Raw genomic sequence first — 17,232 nt, 5'->3', positions numbered from 1 at the left:
GTACAGTGTATATTATGTTGAATGTCACAGCCAAGGATCTGTAGTAATTTAACAATTTTGGGTGCCCCTTTTGGGGCACCAGGACCAGACATGTTCATCTTTCAAAGTGTGGGGACTTTTTCCAGTCTCAAGCTGATGGTATAATTTCTGGCTCTTTACTCAGTGAAAATGATCTTGAATTTGTGATTGCCTCTGTTCTACTGCAGGGAAGATATTTCATGAAGCACAAATCCTCAGGACTACTCCAAACAACATCATCCTACAAAGAGAACTGTTTCTTTGCTGCTCTGAACATTATAGAAAGGAATGCAGGCACCTAATGCTTTTAGAATTGCAGACACCCAACAACCCTTTTAATTTCGTTTTTCTATTTATGTCAATATAGTTGAATTTGTGTCTGTTATATGGTCAGTATTTCATTACTGTATCTCAAGACCCGTTTGCAGTATTGTTTGTACACTGAGACGATTATTAATAAAGTTTACATAAAAAAACTGGGACCTTCTAACGACACTTCATAGTGCGACCACTTCAAGCTTATTCTTATCAAAAATTTAAATCAGTCCAGATTAAAAATAGACTGACCTGAATTCTTTTATTACTTACCAAAAGTACCCATTTATGTACAGAAAAACAATGCACGTCCACACATGATCCAAAAGTACAAAACACATCGAGGACTTTTATCAGGCGTTCTGCGCGGACTGCTATTGCGTTGTGCCGACTCGGGTTGTGTATCCCCCCTGACAAGAAGATGTGGGATTAGCAAAATAGTCCGGAGATGTGTGTATCTCCCTGGTCACCTCTGAACATTCATTATTAACCCTTTCCAGCACTGAGATGATGGTATTGTTTCGTACGAGCGCTGATTTTTCTTATACTTTCCCACGGAAGAATGTTAACTTCTGTGGCTTCGAGTAGAGCCGGAAAACGAACTTGCCACCTGAGCTAACTCGCTAGCGCTTTAGCAGACTCGGCTCGACGACATAATAGGCTGCTCTGCTTTTGGGAACACGGTGTGCTCGCTGTGTCAGATCAACGCAGCACTCATCGCGTGATTTTCGGGTAGTATCCGTTGACTACCGCGTCTTTCCCGATTGTCTTTGTCGTGTAAGGTTGACCATCTTCCCTGACCGTGGGATGGAGTGGCACCAGCTCACTTGCTAGCAAGCGAGCTACGAGCAATTTAGCCGGTCCTAAGCGCTAGCAGAGCACTGCTCTCATTGCGCTATAAATACACCTCTTGCCCTATGCTCAGTGCCGCTCCAAAAGTGGTGGGCTAGTCCACATTGGGCTTGTCTTCGGCTTTTCTGGTCACCTTGCTCGGAGTTTGGCACTCTACATGGTCACTACAGTGATTTTAAGACGACTTGAAGAGCGAGTCGGACCCCGAGGTTGTGAGCCGAGCTGGCCTGATTTGGCGTTACATCGCACCGGCTGGTGGACTTCAGGTCTCCAAGTGAACGCAACACGGCTTTGGCTGATAGGTGGCCGAATGTCATTTTGCCCTAATGGCCTTCTCCTGTCACCAGTAGTAATCTAATAGTCTTTGGTCCAGCCCAGGGTTGCGAGACCGAAACTTGGTGAAGGTCAGAGAAAAACGCTTTGTTTCGACTGTCAGCTGTCTGAGATCGGCGAAGCATATTTCATTTGTCCAGAGCAGGCACCATGTCGGAGGATAACAACGCAGACAAGTTCATCAAGGTACCTTTTTTTCTAAACAAAATCCCATGTAAATCTCAGTGCATTGAAGTGATCGCTTTTCTTCTTGATTTAATGAAGTTTGAATGTGAGAAGTCTGAATTGAAAGACACCCTTGAATCTTGTGGTATGAGATTGTCATGGGTTGGTGTATCATATGGCATCCACCGACTGTAGTTTTTGTCCACCTTACATATAGTAGAAATGTAATCAATGAAAAGTGTCTTGTGGAAAGTTTTATCCTTGATAAACACTAGTGTGGAGCTTGGATCTATCTTGCATATTTATAGTCATTAACCAGCAACATTTCCATACACCTGAACTCTGGGATTTGTTCCTGGCCTGCTCCCATTGATGTGTTGCTGCCCAAGCATTTCTGTCAGCTGTAAAATATGATCACAGGCAGACCTGGCCCTTGCTCTCACAGTTGTGTCAGAGACTGCTGGGTAGTCAACCCAGGGGAGCGATGCTGAGAAATGGATCACACACTGGGGAACCACTGGGACCATTATCATGAAGAAAGATTAGAGGATAGCTAACTAATTTTGGGTTTCACCCAGGTTCTCTGGTATCAGGACTTTGCCGCGCTCACTCATCATGGTAACCTCTGCTGCACAGTTAAATTACTCCAGAACAGGTTCCGCTGAGAGGATTGGACCAAAGTGTGTAAACAGCCTGTGCAGTTTTTGTCTAACCTGATTGCGCCATATTAATACATTGCTCCTGATGTATTGAGAGACAACATACCTAATTGGTAAACATCTTAGATTCATAATCCATGGCTGCTAATGTTAGGCATAGTGAAGTCAGATTCTTCAAAGGTATGAAGTATAGACTCCTGGGTAGTTGTGTAGTAAATACCAGCCTCTTGTCCGATGTTATGTAATCACCTTGGATCCTAGATTGGACTGGCTGAGGCAGTGGGGAGGAGACATTATGGTAGCTGTTGGCAGTGCGGCACAGTTAAACTCACTGTGCTGGCCAAGACCAATATATTCTCAGGAATGAGGAAGTGTTAGTTTACTCACTTTCTGATCACAAGTTTTTTAACTGAAGGCATCAACAGAGAGTCAGTCCGTTAATGGTTTTAACTTAACTGCAGCACAAAGTTGGAAATATTGACCAACCAAAAATAGCACAAACGTCTGATTTTAAGAGCTCCTGTCCAACAGTTTTCAGCTTGAATGACTACAGAGGTCGTTTCCCAGAGCTTCCCTCTTTCCTGGTCAGCATCTCTTCCTCCTTTTCTGACCATTGACCAGGCTTGCCCACATATGTGTTTCAGAGCAGCCAAGCTGTCTTTTTTTTCCCCAAGAATAATCTTTGTTAAGGACTTGCACTGTCGTGAAACTAGACAGGTGGTAATGGACGTGATAGTTATTTCACAGCCTAGTGCGAAGACGATGGGGGGGAATGCACTCTTGCACTGTCACTCAGTAGCATCTGCTAAAACATACCAGGTCTGCACAGAAGTGTGTGTCTTCATTTCTTTTCAAACAGCTGGTATATTATTTGGTGTGGTTTCTCCTCCTGACAGGAGACCTCCATTCTAGACGAGTACAACATAAACTGGACACAGAAGTTAGGAGCTGGCATCAGTGGACCTGTCAGGTGAGTGTTTTAAGAAGTGCTTTTCTCCATGGTCCTCCTCCAGTCACTAAATATTGTCTCTTCTATGGCTTTAATTGTGTTTGTGCTGCTGCAGATTGATATCAAACTGTTGCCCCTCTGCAGGATTATGTAGACAGAACAAGCATAAAATGTTTTCATTAAACCAGGACCAGGACAAGTACTATTACATAACCAAGAGACAATGACATCATGTCATCTGTGTGTGACTGGGATAATCACCTGTTGAATTGTCTTGTTGTTGTTATTGGTAATCATATTGGAGCTGTCATTTGTGATCATACTGGAAGAAATGTGACGTGCTGGGAGAAGCCCATCTGTGAGAGCAGAGCAGGCATCAGGTGTTGTAGTTTCGTTTAGATCCGAAATAGTGTTTTGTTACTCAGAATGTTATATAATTCCATGACGGGATTAATGATAGAGATAAATATTGATATGTTGTCCAGCCCTTGTAGTGCATGATGAAACCAAGTTTGTGAAGGCGGCTGTAGAGTGCATACGCTGTAGTTGCAGCCACACTTTTGGCACACCAACAGCTGAAGTATGATGTCAGAGCAGATTATTTTTTAACTGGGCTGCCGAATAGACAAACTTTAAGACTGCTGCCAAAAAAACCTTCCCACATGTTTCTGCTGCTTTCCGCTTCTCCTGTGGTTTTATTGGATCGTGTTCACTGTGGCACCAATTCACCAGCACAGTTTGACTTTATCCACGACACATTAACACATGTTGAGAACACGAAAGAGCTTGTTACTTGACTGACCTTCAACAAACTGGACCAACTATTAGTGTGTATCACCGTCACACTTCAGGGCTTAACATGGAGATGTTTGGCACCGCTAACAGTTTTGTTGTCGTTGCTGGTGGCTCAGTTGGCTCAGACACAGTTTATGTAACTGCGGTGTCCTGGGCTTGAATCCAACCCAGAACTTTTGTCCATCACACCCTTGAATGAAATTATCTTGTAGCCTGTTTTTTGAAGGACTTTTTAAGTTTGAAAACGTGGCAGTGTTGTGAGAAGAAAACACAGGGAAAGGAAAGATGACTGTGGACAAGGAAAAAGACAATAGAGATGTACTGATCCACTTTTTTCAGTTCTGATCTGATTCCAATATCTGAATTTGGATCTCTGCTGATACCAAGTACTGATCTGATATTAGTGCTTAATTAATGAGCTGTATGTCTCACTGCATGGAAGATCTTTCTTTTATGCATAAGGCAACATCAGGCTTTGAGTCAGTATTGGGCCAGTGTCCGATATCAGTATCGGATTGGTGCTTCCCTAATAGACAAATGAATACTTGTCAACATGTTGAAAAAGTGCATCTGCTGGCTTTGGCAGGTTTTAGTCCACATGCTATAGATGAAACCATAAAGCTGCACTCTGATAGAATAGTAGATGCTTGGATGTTATCACAGGAAAGCATACTTTACTGAAATACTGACAACAAGCAGCAATCACTTTGTTGCCTTTTTACATTTAACCCACCGAGAAAGGACTTGAAGTCTCGTAGTGAATCTAAAGGACAGATTGAAGTTGCCACCAGGCGTGAAAACAGGGCTGCTTGCCTGTTATCGAAGAGAAAACGTTTGAGATGTCCCTCTGCTTTGAACTTGGTAATACTAATGTGTCTTATTAGCAGTATCTGTTATAAAATGAAGTTCAGGCTGGCCACGGAGGTCAAGCTCAATTGGCATTGTAGCTTCATTAGCTGATGGCACAGCTGATCTCAAACCAGCCCACATCAGCTGATTCTCTGCTGAGCACCTTATTGGCACATCTCAAACAGGGCGTCCTGTTTAAGCTGTCATAGCCCTCTTACCCTTGCTGCTTCCTCTACAAGCTGTTTGAAACAAACCTCCAGCTTTTGTGATATGTCTGACTTTATCAATATCATTTCCTTTGTCGCCCGCTCTGCTCTGTTCCTTTTGAGGTCTTTGCTGCTACTGTCCCTGCTTATAGCCGTCCCATGTAGGCACATGAAGTGCAGAGAGGAGCTCTCTCTGGTTCAGGGCAGGGAGGCCCCAGAGCAGAGCCACACCGCCAAGTGTAATTTATGCAGTATTAGTAAATATACTTTGACTTAAGTGGTGCTGACTGAATTAGGTTTATTCAGTGTCTGAAAAATGTGACTGTTCAAGCAGCTTTCTACGTCTTTTATGTATTGTGCAGTTTCTTCTGTGGAAGTCTGATTGCGCTGCTGACTCCTGTTAGATACAGGCTGTAATATATCAGTGTGTGTCACCGATTCCTCCTGCCCATTCTGCACTTTGAAGCTACTGGAGATCTGAATCAGCAGAGAGCAACCTGTTATTTCTTACTGTGTGTAGCTTTGGTGACAAAGAAGTGACAAGAATACTGACAAATTGACTCATCAGCCCTCCGTGTAAACACACTCTCAAACTCTGATGATTCATGCCAGACCTTGTTTCTTTCCTGACAACTCTTACTCACCCTGTGTCTTAGTTTTGTAACTCTGTATTTCTCTGATTCATGGAGGTTTTTGCCTACCTCTTTCTGTCTCATAACACATTCATGTCTTTTACTGTACCAGCCCCCCTCTGTCCAACTCTGTGATTCATTAGGTAGGTATTGCTTTCCAGTGAACTTTGGCCGAAGCAGAATGTTTCTCGCAGTAATGCTTTAATAGTGTAATCTGAGTTTATGGGCCAGAGGTTGCCGTTTATATTTGAGTCCTTGCTGCTTAGATGAGGCAGAAATGAGTTAAGACTTTCTCGAAAATGAAATGTTCATCCCTGAGGTCCATATTTCATCAGCTTTCTGCTGCAATTCTAAAATGTAGTTTGAAGAAAACTATTACCAGGAGATATTCATTCAAATTTTCTCTCAACCTCAAATATGAATATATGAAACATTTATGACCCGGATGGCTTTTTTGGTTTTACGTTCATCACAGAGACAGACGAGTCATATTTCTCATAACAAACTGTGATGTTGACAAAATACTGATCTTAACTCGAGCTCGTCAGCTGATGTCTTGTTTGTGTTTATATCAGGCTGAATTTCATGTTTCATGTATCTTTATCTGAACAGGGACCATGCACAAAATACATTAACCTTGTATGAAACAAGGAGGAATGTAATGTACGCCTGCAGAACCATATTCAAGCCCAGAGAAATTGACAAAAAAAATCTCCATATTGGTGAGCTAAAACACCATTTACGTGTGAACAAGAGGCCGAAGCACAGAGGAAAATGTTATAATATAGAATATCCACATCCATATCAATTTCTGTCCTGCATTTAATCGACTGATATCTGCACCAATGCAGATATAACAGTGCAAGGCTAATGCCAGCTGATATAGCTCTGGTTCAACCCCACAAATGTTATAAATAGCAGAGATGTGGTTGTATTTAGTAGAAATGAAATGTATTTCCATTTAATGCAATGATGCAGCCATAAAACACAGTCTTCAGTGAACCTTTCCCTCTGCGTGAGCATCGTATGGCTTCTGTGAAGAGTTGGGACGAGCTGATACAGAATCTGCATGATGCTGTCAGACAGTGTTGAAGACGATGATGCTAACAACCTTAAAGTTAATTAAGCAGAAACAAAGGGGAGCTGTGTGGTAAAAGGCTAATGGATTTCTTGAGCAATGTACCTTTTTTGGTAGCAAAGGTAACCGCACATGGGTGGAGGACAAAGCAGAGAGTAACCACACACTGGATCTTTTATTAGGTTACACACTGATACCAGCTGTGTTTTGTGTTTGTGGAGACTTCTGGGCATTTTATTGAATGCTTGATGCCCCCGAGACAGATTTGTGGTTTTGGGCTATAAAAATAAAATCAACTTGAGTTGATAACGATCGTGTTTCTTTACCATACAAATAAGAATGGTGGCAAAATGCCCAGCTTAGTGTTTTATGTACAGACACAGTGGCTACACTATGACTCGAATACGTGTTTGGTAACAGAAACACCTGAAAATAAGATCATACCACAGAAACTACTGATCATTGAGTGTTTGCATACACGATCAAATCGGTGACACAGATTTGGTGATCATGTCGATTGAGATGTTTGTCGATTCTTTGTTTTCTTCCCGTTCAGAGTTTGTGTGAAGAAGTCAACTCAGGAACGGCTGGCCCTGAAGATCCTCATTGATCGCCCCAAGGCCAGAAATGAGGTTAGAGGAAACACTATCACAGTTGAGATTAATGTCTGTTGTCTGTTGTTTTTGGCTGTATCAGTATGCTTTGGTCTGTCTGCCCGCCTGTTATCAGTCTTTATTAATTCCTGTTTTTCTTTCCTCATCAATCTGTCTGCTGCGCTTCTTGTGTCTGTTTGTACGGGCTTTGTTGTCTGTCACAATGTCTTTCTGTGTCTAGCCGCCTCTCCGTGTCATGAGCAGCCTTCTGTTTTGATCAAGCAGCTTACACAGCAGTGAGACATGCAGTCAAAACAAGCAGCGCAGACTTATCTTCAGACAAGCTCTCACTGCTGAGCTGTGAAAGCTGTCACTGACAAGAGACACACACACAGATTATTACCACTAAACAATATATTCTTCATGCACGTTTATCATCTTTTTGAATGAGGGTGTACTTTGGATACATGCTATGTTTTTGTTTGTGTGTATGGTAACGATGCGTTCAGTTTCCATGCTTTTTGCATGGTCTGACGCTGCACGGTTTGCATCATTGCAGCAAAGTAGTTGGAGGAAACCTCCATATTGTGAGTTGCATAATTTGCAGGTATCTGTTAGTTTTATTGAATGGTTTGCAAAGGTCATTCTTGCAATAACAAACAGACACAAAGGTGAAACTCTTTTCTGTTGTGCTTCTTGTGTCAAAGCTGCTGCTTCATGCTTGCAGTCTATTTTCTTGCATTTTGCAGACACACATTATTGTGATTGTGTGTCGTGTTGTTCGTGTAGCCAAATCGTGACTGAACTACACTCAATACTGTTCCTGAACGCATCGTGTGTAGACACAGACAGAGATCTGAAGCTGTTGCTCTGCTGCTACATTAGGGTTTGGTGGTATGACAGCGGGTGCTGTGAAACCATTGAAATGTGTCAGCTGTTAGAGTTTGGGCTATGTCTTTACTGTGGTCACTTCTATATTTCTTGTTATATCAGAGCATTGTGGTCAGTGTCACAAATCATTGAGCAGCACTTTTTATGGTAATACTGGATCAGAATTGACTTTGCTACATTAACAATGCTGCTGTTCTATTGAAGTGGAACCTGCATGCACAATACTAGGACCCTGAAACTGAAGCAGCTAAGTGGAATTCAGCCATCATTCATTTGATTATTTACACCTGTGCTTTTCATACTGTCACATATCAAAATATCATCTGTGAAATTGTCAGGGTACTGGTTGACTCACTCACTTAGGACCCATGAGGGCATTTGTCAGTTCCTGTGCTCACACTCAGTGTCAGAATTGTATAAACATGGAGTGGTTGTGTTGAGGATGGGACGCTGTCCTATGTTGCTCTTATTTTGCATGCTTTTAAAATGAAAATGTCGCACATTGAAGTGTATAGCGGTTGATTCTCTTCCACGCAGGTGCGTCTCCATATGATGTGCGCCAACCACCCAAACATAGTGCAAATCCTGGAGGTTTATGCCAATAGTGTCCAGTTCCCGCACGAGTCCAGCCCGAGGTAAAGAGGCCTGTGTGTGCGTGAATTCGCCCGTACATGGATTCTACTCTTGTGAACGCAATATCTAGAAACACCTTGCTCTTTCCTCTGACAATCAACATCCAGTTTTTTTTTTTTTTACAGAGCAAGGCTCCTGATTGTTATGGAGATGATGGAGGGCGGTGAGCTGTTCCACAGAATCAGTCAGCACAGGCACTTTACTGAAAAGATGGCCAGCCAGGTCACTAAACAGGTAGGTGAAGACACACGCGGTCACAAACACACACTGCAGCATATCAGGAGTCAACGCAGACTGTGTTCTTAGCTCTGTGAATGTACTTTTCAAGATATTTAACTCCATCCAGTCAGTCCAGTAGCATCTGTTTGTTTCATTGAGTGAAGCATTTTTCGTCTTGCAGCCTCCCCATGTCAGTAGCATTGAGGCGCGCGTGCGCACACACACACACACACACACACACACAGAGTGGTGTCTCAGTCTGATGTCTCTTCCCACTGTAGATCAGTCAAGCCTTGGAACATTGTCACTCCCTAAATATTGCACATCGCGACCTGAAGCCAGAGAACCTGCTCTTCAAGGATAACTCTCTGGTAGGTAGCTGAAGATGTACACTGCAATTTCAAAGGGCAGCACTGCTGATTCTGCTGCTGATGTTTTTGCGCTAATACAGCACGCAACATCAAGTATCTACTACAAAGGACAAGAAACTTGGCTGGACTTAAAGGCTGCAGCCAGTTCTTTACTTTTTGAGACACTGTAAGCAGGAAAATATACTGGGTGTTTTTGGCAGACACTGGCCAAGATGAAGAAGATTTTGAAATATTCAGTCTGCACTCGCTCAAAATCCAGCCTTACTCTCGCAGCACCTTCAGTGATCTCCCTGAAACTGCTAAATTATGTCTCTGTGCTTGCTCCATGTCCATGCTGCTCACTGTGGGATTCTGTCTTTTCCACAGGATGCACCTGTGAAGTTGTGTGACTTTGGCTTTGCCAAAATTGATCAAGGAGACTTGATGACCCCTCAGTTCACTCCCTACTACGTAGCACCTCAGGTAAAAAGCTAAATTAGAATTCAGCCAATAAATTCTGTTAAATGTACAAACACAGATTTGCTTCTTAATCTTAAATGCAGCAATGATGAAAACTGATGCAAATTTCCATCATGTTTCCCTCCTGCGCTCAACTCTGTTCAGGTACTTGAGGCTCAAAGAAGACACCAGAAGGAAAAGTCTGGAATTATACCTACCTCACCCACTCCTTATACCTATAACAAGGTGAGACTCCAACCAATTGAAATCAATATTTCGGCCGAGTGGCAAGTATTTGATTTAATGTAGTTTTCAGTACTGTGCTAACCTGGTATCACCAGTCTAATTCACAATTATGGATTAATCAGCAGTTTCTTAGTTTATTTTTGATTTCCAAAGGACATTATCAATGGGTGCGGACCAAAATGCCTCTGGACACAATTGGATAGACCTACAACCAATCAGAGCAGTGAAACATGTGACATGGTTTGAAGTGATGTAAAAATATGAGGAGACTGCAGCGTGCAGTGATGAGTTGTGATGGTGAAGCATTGATATGTCTTTGAAGATACATTTTGCTGTCTAAATGACTAATAGGTACAAAATGTTTTGGAATTGGCCCATTAAATGGCCTCAGCTGGCAGCTGCAAAATTGGCTGCAACATACTCCTTACAGCAACTGCAGCCATCAAAGTACATCCACTAAAATTGCTACGGAGAGGGTCAGATGGTTATTCTAAGTGTCTGATATTATGGAAAGAGCTCTTTTATAAAGAGTAAAATCCTTTCTGCTTAACCAGAGACAGGCGTCATATTGCTCTTCTTAAAGCCACCAGACTCCACCGGCAAAATGCGTCATTTTAACTTGCAGACCATCATAAAATGCACTCAGTTTTGTTTGAATATCACTCCTAAACATCTGCTGTATTTGATAGTAAAGTATGTTTAAGTAAATCTTTCTTCCTTCTCCAGAGCTGTGACTTGTGGTCGCTCGGTGTGATCATCTACGTGATGCTGTGCGGCTATCCTCCCTTCTACTCCAAGCACCACAGTCGCACCATCCCGAAGGACATGAGGAAGAAGATTATGACGGGCAGCTTCGACTTCCCCGAAGATGAGTGGAGCCAGATCTCTGAGATGGCCAAGGACATTGTCCGCAAGTGAGTCTTTTTCTTTCTCCCTGCTCTGCTCTGGTTATCAGATCATTATCCTCACTTGTCTTGCCTCTCCCCATATTTCCTTTCCTTTTCGCTCTCATTCATACCATCCCTCTGCACACTTCTTCATTCATCATTTTCTGTCCAGTAATCTCCTCGTCTGCTCCCTGCAGGCTGCTGAAGGTGAAGCCAGAGGAGAGGCTGACTATTGAAGGAGTCTTGGCTCACCCTTGGCTCAACTGCACCGAGGCCCTCGACAACGTGCTGCCCTCCGCCCAGATGATGATGGACAAGGTGAGTGGGAGGTTGAAGGTGCAAAAAATCTCGTGTTGCACCAATGTTGTGCGGCCATGCTGCTGTTCCTGGATCAACTGACCCACAGAGGCCACTGTAAAACATTATTGTATAACACGCTGTATGTTGACGCCCTCTCCTTTCTTATCTTACTGCCTGTCCTCTTACCTTTCCAGGCGGTAGTCGCAGGTATCCAGCAGGCCCATGCAGAGCAGCTGGCTAACATGAGAATTCAGGATCTGAACGTCAGCCTAAAGCCCCTAAACTCCGTCAACAACCCAATCCTCAGGAAGCGGAAACTACTGGGGTATGACGGCTTTTTTTGAGGTTTCTGTGTCAACTTTTCTCATTGACTGTTCTCATCTTGTTTTTGAAGTATAAATATGTTGCACTGAAAATGATTATTGCATGATAAGGTCTTCAGTTGCTGTTCTCCTAACTGGGACTCTCCATGTAGTCTGTGGTCTGGTGTCATTATGTGTTTTAGAGTTCCTTGTGTTTGATTAAATATCAAAGTTTGGTCTGAAATGCGTTTTGGTGTCCATGTCACAGCCCCAAGCCCAGTGACGGTTTCTTCATTCATGACCCGGAGAACGGAGGGGAGGACTCTAACGTAGCTCTGGAAAAGTTACGAGATGTCATTGCACAGTGTATACTACCACAAGCTGGTTAGTAAACCCACTCAGACATTTTAATGAGCTAGACTAGATGAGACACGCAGCCAGCATTTTACTGAAGAAATAACTACAAATAACCATTTTGCACACGGTATATATTTCATATGAGTCCAGTGTTTACAATGCAGCTGCACTTTTCAGAAAGTTAAAATGTTTGTCATTTCATGCCCAGTTTTCCAGTATATGCTGTATATGTATTATATGAGCCTCTGAGGGGACTCTGCTTGTTCGTGCAGGAGAGAATGAGGATGAGAAGCTGAACGAGGTGATGTACGAAGCCTGGAGGTTCAACAGAGACTGTAAACTGCTGAGAGACGGCCTGCAGGGCCTCAGCTGGGACGGTCAGTACCATTTCTTCAGCTCTTTTACCTTTTGACATCTAAAAGTGCTTCGTGCTATATTTATTTAGCTGGACCAAAATGGCAAATACAGCTCACTTGTCAACAGATAAATAGGCAACGACTAACGTTACATCACAGCTCACGGCTGAGGTGATCTTGACTTGCTGAGGACTAATGCATTATCAGTAGAGCTGAAGCCATTGGTCAATTATTCAATCAACAGAAAATTGTTTGCCAGCTAGTTTAATTGATTAATTGTTGTCATTTCTGAAGCAAAAATGCTGCGTTTCAGCCTCTCAAAGGTGAAATCTGCTGCTCTGTCATATGAGATGCTAAACTGAATATCTTTTGGACTAAACAAGCAATTAGAAGAAGTCACCTTCTGTGAGTTATGAAAGCCTTTTTTCATTATGCTGCTGCTGAAACCGTCTCTGTGGTTAAAACATAATAGCTAATGGCTTCAGTAAGAAGGACAAATGATGGTTGGTGTTAATTAGTTAAGGAATGCACTCTTCTTCTCCTCTGAAAAGCGTTCGTCATTCTCTTTTGCGTGTCCTTGTTCATGTAGCTCTTTAACCGCTAGCTGTTCCGTTGCAGGACGAGCCTTCTCTGATAAAGTCGACCGCTTGAAGTTGGCCGAAATAGTGAAACAGGCCATCGAAGAAAAGACGAATCTCCAAGAATCTCATTAGCGAACGCTGTCTTTCTATCTTCTTTTTATATTGTTTACTATGACCCTTTTTAACCCATGTCTGTAAAGAGGCTTTTTTATGTAAAATGATGCGCTAATGTTTTTTTTTTTTTTTTTTCATGAATTCACTTGCAAGACCTATTGTACAGCTGTAGATATATTTCAAAGAGGACTCATTGGTACTACAATTTTTTTTTAATGGACACTTGCAAAGAACATTGAGCAAAAAAAAACAAACAAACTATATTTTCATTTTTGCAAAAAAGAGAAAAAAGAAAAATCAGTTAAAGAAATTATTTTCTGGGAGGGAATTTTTATTAGCTGCTTGTCCAAGACGTTATGCCTTTTACCCCAGGCATTTCATTTTATTCTATTTTCTTTTTTTTTAACCACCTGAAGAATTTTATTTATTTAAGCAAAGAGTTCCATTATTTTATGTGCCACCTGTAGCCTGGCAGTGGGCTCCAAAGTCGGCAGAAGCTGTCTATGATGTGACTTTGTTCTTCCGCTCACGCTCTGAGTCTCAGACTACGTTTAAGTTATCTGAATTGTTGTTTTCGTGTAACTTTCCCATTACCTTTTTTTTTTGTTTTATAGATGTCAAAGCAGATTGGAAATGGAGAAAAGAACGTGTCATGAAGTAGAAAAATGCAGCATCACATTTCAATCTGTCACAGCCCTTTTTTTTTTTGAAGCTTAAAGTGACAACACTAAATAGCTTGAAGCAGACTGAATGGACGTAAACACTATGTGTAGGGTTCTTTCTGACTGCTTTAAATCATCTTGTTTTGACAAAAAAAATCTTGACCTAAGGTCCACTTGCTGTCTCACAACCCTCTTTAGAGGATGGAGTGTTTTTTTGGATCGTGAGATGCAGTCGAAAGCTCCAATTAAGACCTTATTGTCACACTGTTTCACAGGTCAGGAATGAACTTTCACCCTCAGCTAGAGTTCAGCTGGTATGCATGAAGCGATGATGCTGTTTCTGAATCAAATATTTGCAAAAGGCTTTTTATGTCTCCAGTCTTAAATTCAGTCTTCAGTTAAGGTTGTTGATCTGTTAAAATGAGGCAGTCTGAGCTGCTGTGACATAAAAGTTTTTACTTATTTACTGGAATTCAGACCACAGTTAATATTTAAGTTCTTTTAAAGCAAGAGCTCTTGCGACTGGAGCCGGAGTAAACACATTTTGGTGCAATGTAGTCGACGTCTTTTATGCCAGAAAAGATCAGGGGAGAGATTTCAGCATCCATAAAGACGTCTGTTAGGATTCCAGTCTCATAAACATGCTATGCTTACTGAATGTGCAATAGGGCAGTAATTCAAGCATGTATTTGTAGTGCATGCATGTACATGGTAATGAGAGTGTGTATGTCTCAGTATTACTGTCTGACCTTCCCCACTGATCTCCAGTGGTCTGAATACCAGCAGATGCTCCTTCCCTTCGCTCATGTCATCCTTTAGTTGTAATTATTATCATATCATTGACAAGCCAGTGAAGTTTCCACTGCATTTGCTCTCTTGCTTTCAGTCATATCTGATATTATTTCTTCAAAGGGGGGTTGAAAGAGGGGGTTCACGTGTTTGAATGAGGACATGTTGATGCAACGAAGTTTATTCTGAAATTCCCCTTCGATGAGTTTTATACAGAACATATTTTCATGTTAGGATTTCTGCATTAACCACGTGTTTTTGACCTTTGTGAAAAGTTATCCGAATGATAAGCGAACATTGGTGCAATATGTTGTTGCTGTCCAGTGAAAAACTTGTATTTCCAATTTTGCTGGTTTTCCATCTTGAGATAAAGTGAAGGATCAGGTGTTCTTTGTGGCTTGATTATCTTTTTCGCATCGTCACAGCTCATGAATAGTTTACATTTTGGAGACACAGGACAGCATGTAAGACGATATGTAAGCAGATCTTTGTCACACCGTTTGTAAATGACATGAAGAAGAAGTGCCAGCCTTGCCTTGTATGTCTGTTTGGCTTAAAAACAAACATTTGAGCAAGGGCAGTCGTTGCTAACATGATTCCGGGAGATGATTTTGGATGTCTGTGTTGATGATGATTTGTCTTGCAGTTTCCCTCAAAAGCTTAATGATACCCACAGGCTGTGTTTGAAAAGGCCTCGTCATGACACGGTATGGCTGTACACTCAAATGTGCCTTGTTGATGGGGCGGCATCTCCAGGATGAAACTCAGAATCATTGATAAGTACTGATTGATAATTGTCATTTTGGCTGTGGTTTGCTTGTTTTCATGTGAGTTTTCATTCCATATTGGGGAAAAAAAAACCTTCAAAGAGAAGAGATTCATTTATTGGCTTGTGTCTTAAAATAACCCCTCTTTTCACCACTTACACAATAAAAAAATAGTTCAAGGTTTTGGAAAATACACTTTGAGAGTTGGCGTTAAATGAGAAGCTTGATACCAGATACCGACATATAATCCTCTTTACAGCAGCTGTCATTTTCACATTTCACCTTTTGTCCAGATTAAACAAACGACATATAACTTGTTAATTAATGATCATAGGCGTGTTGGTGCCTTATATTTAACAGGTATGTGCAAGAGTGGTATCAGTCTTCTCATCTCTGCTCGTCATGGTCCAGACCTTTGTTCGAGTTGAGATTAATGAAGGTGCAACAAACCGGCAGTTGTGCCTGATATCAGGCAGCATCTCTACCACAAGGCGAACTGTTTGCCGAAAGGTCGAACTTTACTTTTAATATGCAGCAGTTGTCTTTTTTTTCATGCATTTTGTAGGATAACAAATTAAACATACAGCAGACCTATTGCAGAATCAGAAGAGCTTCTCTCTAAAAGTGGAACGTAATGCTGCTGTTTTGCTTTGCTTGGACCAGGCCTGTGTGGATGCGTGACCGTATGTTATTAATTTATGTGTGCTTGTGATTCTGTGTGTGTCTGATTCAGTATGTTCAGCCTTTTTTGTATTTCTGGAAGCCTATCAATGAATCAGAGCTGCTTCCTTTAAATATCTTCCCCACCCGCAAAATACAGTTTATATCCTCTGCTGCCTGAGTGAGCTACATTTTTGAGAGAGTGTTTTTTTTTTTTTTTTTGCATTTCGTGACGCAAAGTCCAAGCATGTATCTTGATATTGATACTCCTTAACCGTGAAAACATACAGTCATGCTCAGACCATTTAGCTGCTCGGTGGTACTAAAAATCTCAGAGGGCATTTGGTTTTCACTCTTTCTTGACATCGTTGCAGCTGCAGAATGCCCCCAGACCCAGACCCCAGCTTTAGACATATTTCAGAAATATCAAGTCGCTTCCAGAAGTCACTTCCTCTCTTTTAACCGCTCTGTGAAGAGACAAGAGTTTTACACAAGCTCTCCAAACATGGATGCTGACTGAGGAGAAATAAGAGTGTCCTTTTTTATTTACCAGGTCATCACAAATGACCTGAAAGGCAGAAATGGTTTAGTCAGCTCTTCTTCTCTTGATAAATACCAGTTGCTTCCGTTTCCCTGCCTGCTGTACTCATAAAGTAGGAGGTGAGTTTGATATATTTTGAGTTTCAAGAAATGCTTGCTTCTTCAGGTTTGGCATCAAACAGAGATGTAAAGAGGAAGAGAAACACTATTTCATCTGAAGTTGCCATTCCTGATTATGTTGATAAGTCAGGGAGAAATTTAGCGGAAAGGAAGCTGAAAGTTCGAGCCTTTTCTCTGTTTCACCGTCCGTTTCTTGTCCGCTGGTCTGGCGGTTATGTAGCATGTACCTGAATCCCTCATCAAAGACTTGCTGTATTTCTGTCTACACATCTATTTTTTTTTTGCCCTTTCTGTCTTCTTTGGAATGTCATCAACATGCTGACTTTGTAATAAAGGAATTCTTTGACTTTTGGACATATTTTTTGTGTTTGAGTATTCAGATTAACACACAACCCACAGTGGTGTTACTTTACATGTAAAGGATATGTTTGTTTGCACACTTGACACTTAGTAATGAGAAGAATTTGGCTTGCTGCGAGAAGCTTTTGAGTGATTAATTATAATCTCCAGTTTGGCTTCTGTAATTTGGAAAAAAAAAGGCAAAATCCTGACAGC

At 41.7% G+C, this 17,232-nt stretch overlaps 1 protein-coding gene across 1 annotated transcript; it reads left to right on the top strand.

Annotated features, from left to right (window-relative positions):
- Positions 1 to 719: 719 nt before the first annotated feature.
- mapkapk5 (MAPK activated protein kinase 5) lies at positions 720 to 17,054 on the top strand. Its single transcript, XM_070964161.1, has 14 exons — positions 720 to 1,704; positions 3,239 to 3,312; positions 7,408 to 7,483; positions 8,873 to 8,970; positions 9,094 to 9,202; positions 9,469 to 9,558; positions 9,925 to 10,020; positions 10,162 to 10,242; positions 10,969 to 11,156; positions 11,327 to 11,447; positions 11,624 to 11,754; positions 12,000 to 12,115; positions 12,361 to 12,465; positions 13,063 to 17,054. The coding sequence occupies exons 1-14, from the start codon at positions 1,669 to 1,671 to the stop codon at positions 13,155 to 13,157; spliced, it is 1,416 nt and encodes a 471-aa protein (XP_070820262.1). The 5' UTR covers positions 720 to 1,668; the 3' UTR covers positions 13,158 to 17,054.
- The last annotated feature ends 178 nt before the right edge of the window (positions 17,055 to 17,232 follow it).

This window comes from Chaetodon trifascialis, chromosome 6 (genome assembly GCF_039877785.1).
Source record: "Chaetodon trifascialis isolate fChaTrf1 chromosome 6, fChaTrf1.hap1, whole genome shotgun sequence".
Classification (NCBI taxonomy): Eukaryota; Metazoa; Chordata; class Actinopteri; order Chaetodontiformes; family Chaetodontidae; genus Chaetodon; species Chaetodon trifascialis.
The sequence above is the reverse complement of the archived record's forward strand: the minus strand, read 5'-3'. Positions and strand labels throughout refer to the sequence as shown.

Bases quoted from the DNA above. Each gene is read 5' to 3' on its own strand.
- mapkapk5 (XM_070964161.1), top strand. From the start codon at position 1,669: ATGTCGGAGGATAACAACGCAGACAAGTTCATCAAG. The intron at 8,971-9,093 runs GTAAAGAGGCCT...TTTTTTTTACAG, and splicing joins CCGCACGAGTCCAGCCCGAG to AGCAAGGCTCCTGATTGTTA. The intron at 9,559-9,924 runs GTAGGTAGCTGA...TCTTTTCCACAG, and splicing joins TCTTCAAGGATAACTCTCTG to GATGCACCTGTGAAGTTGTG.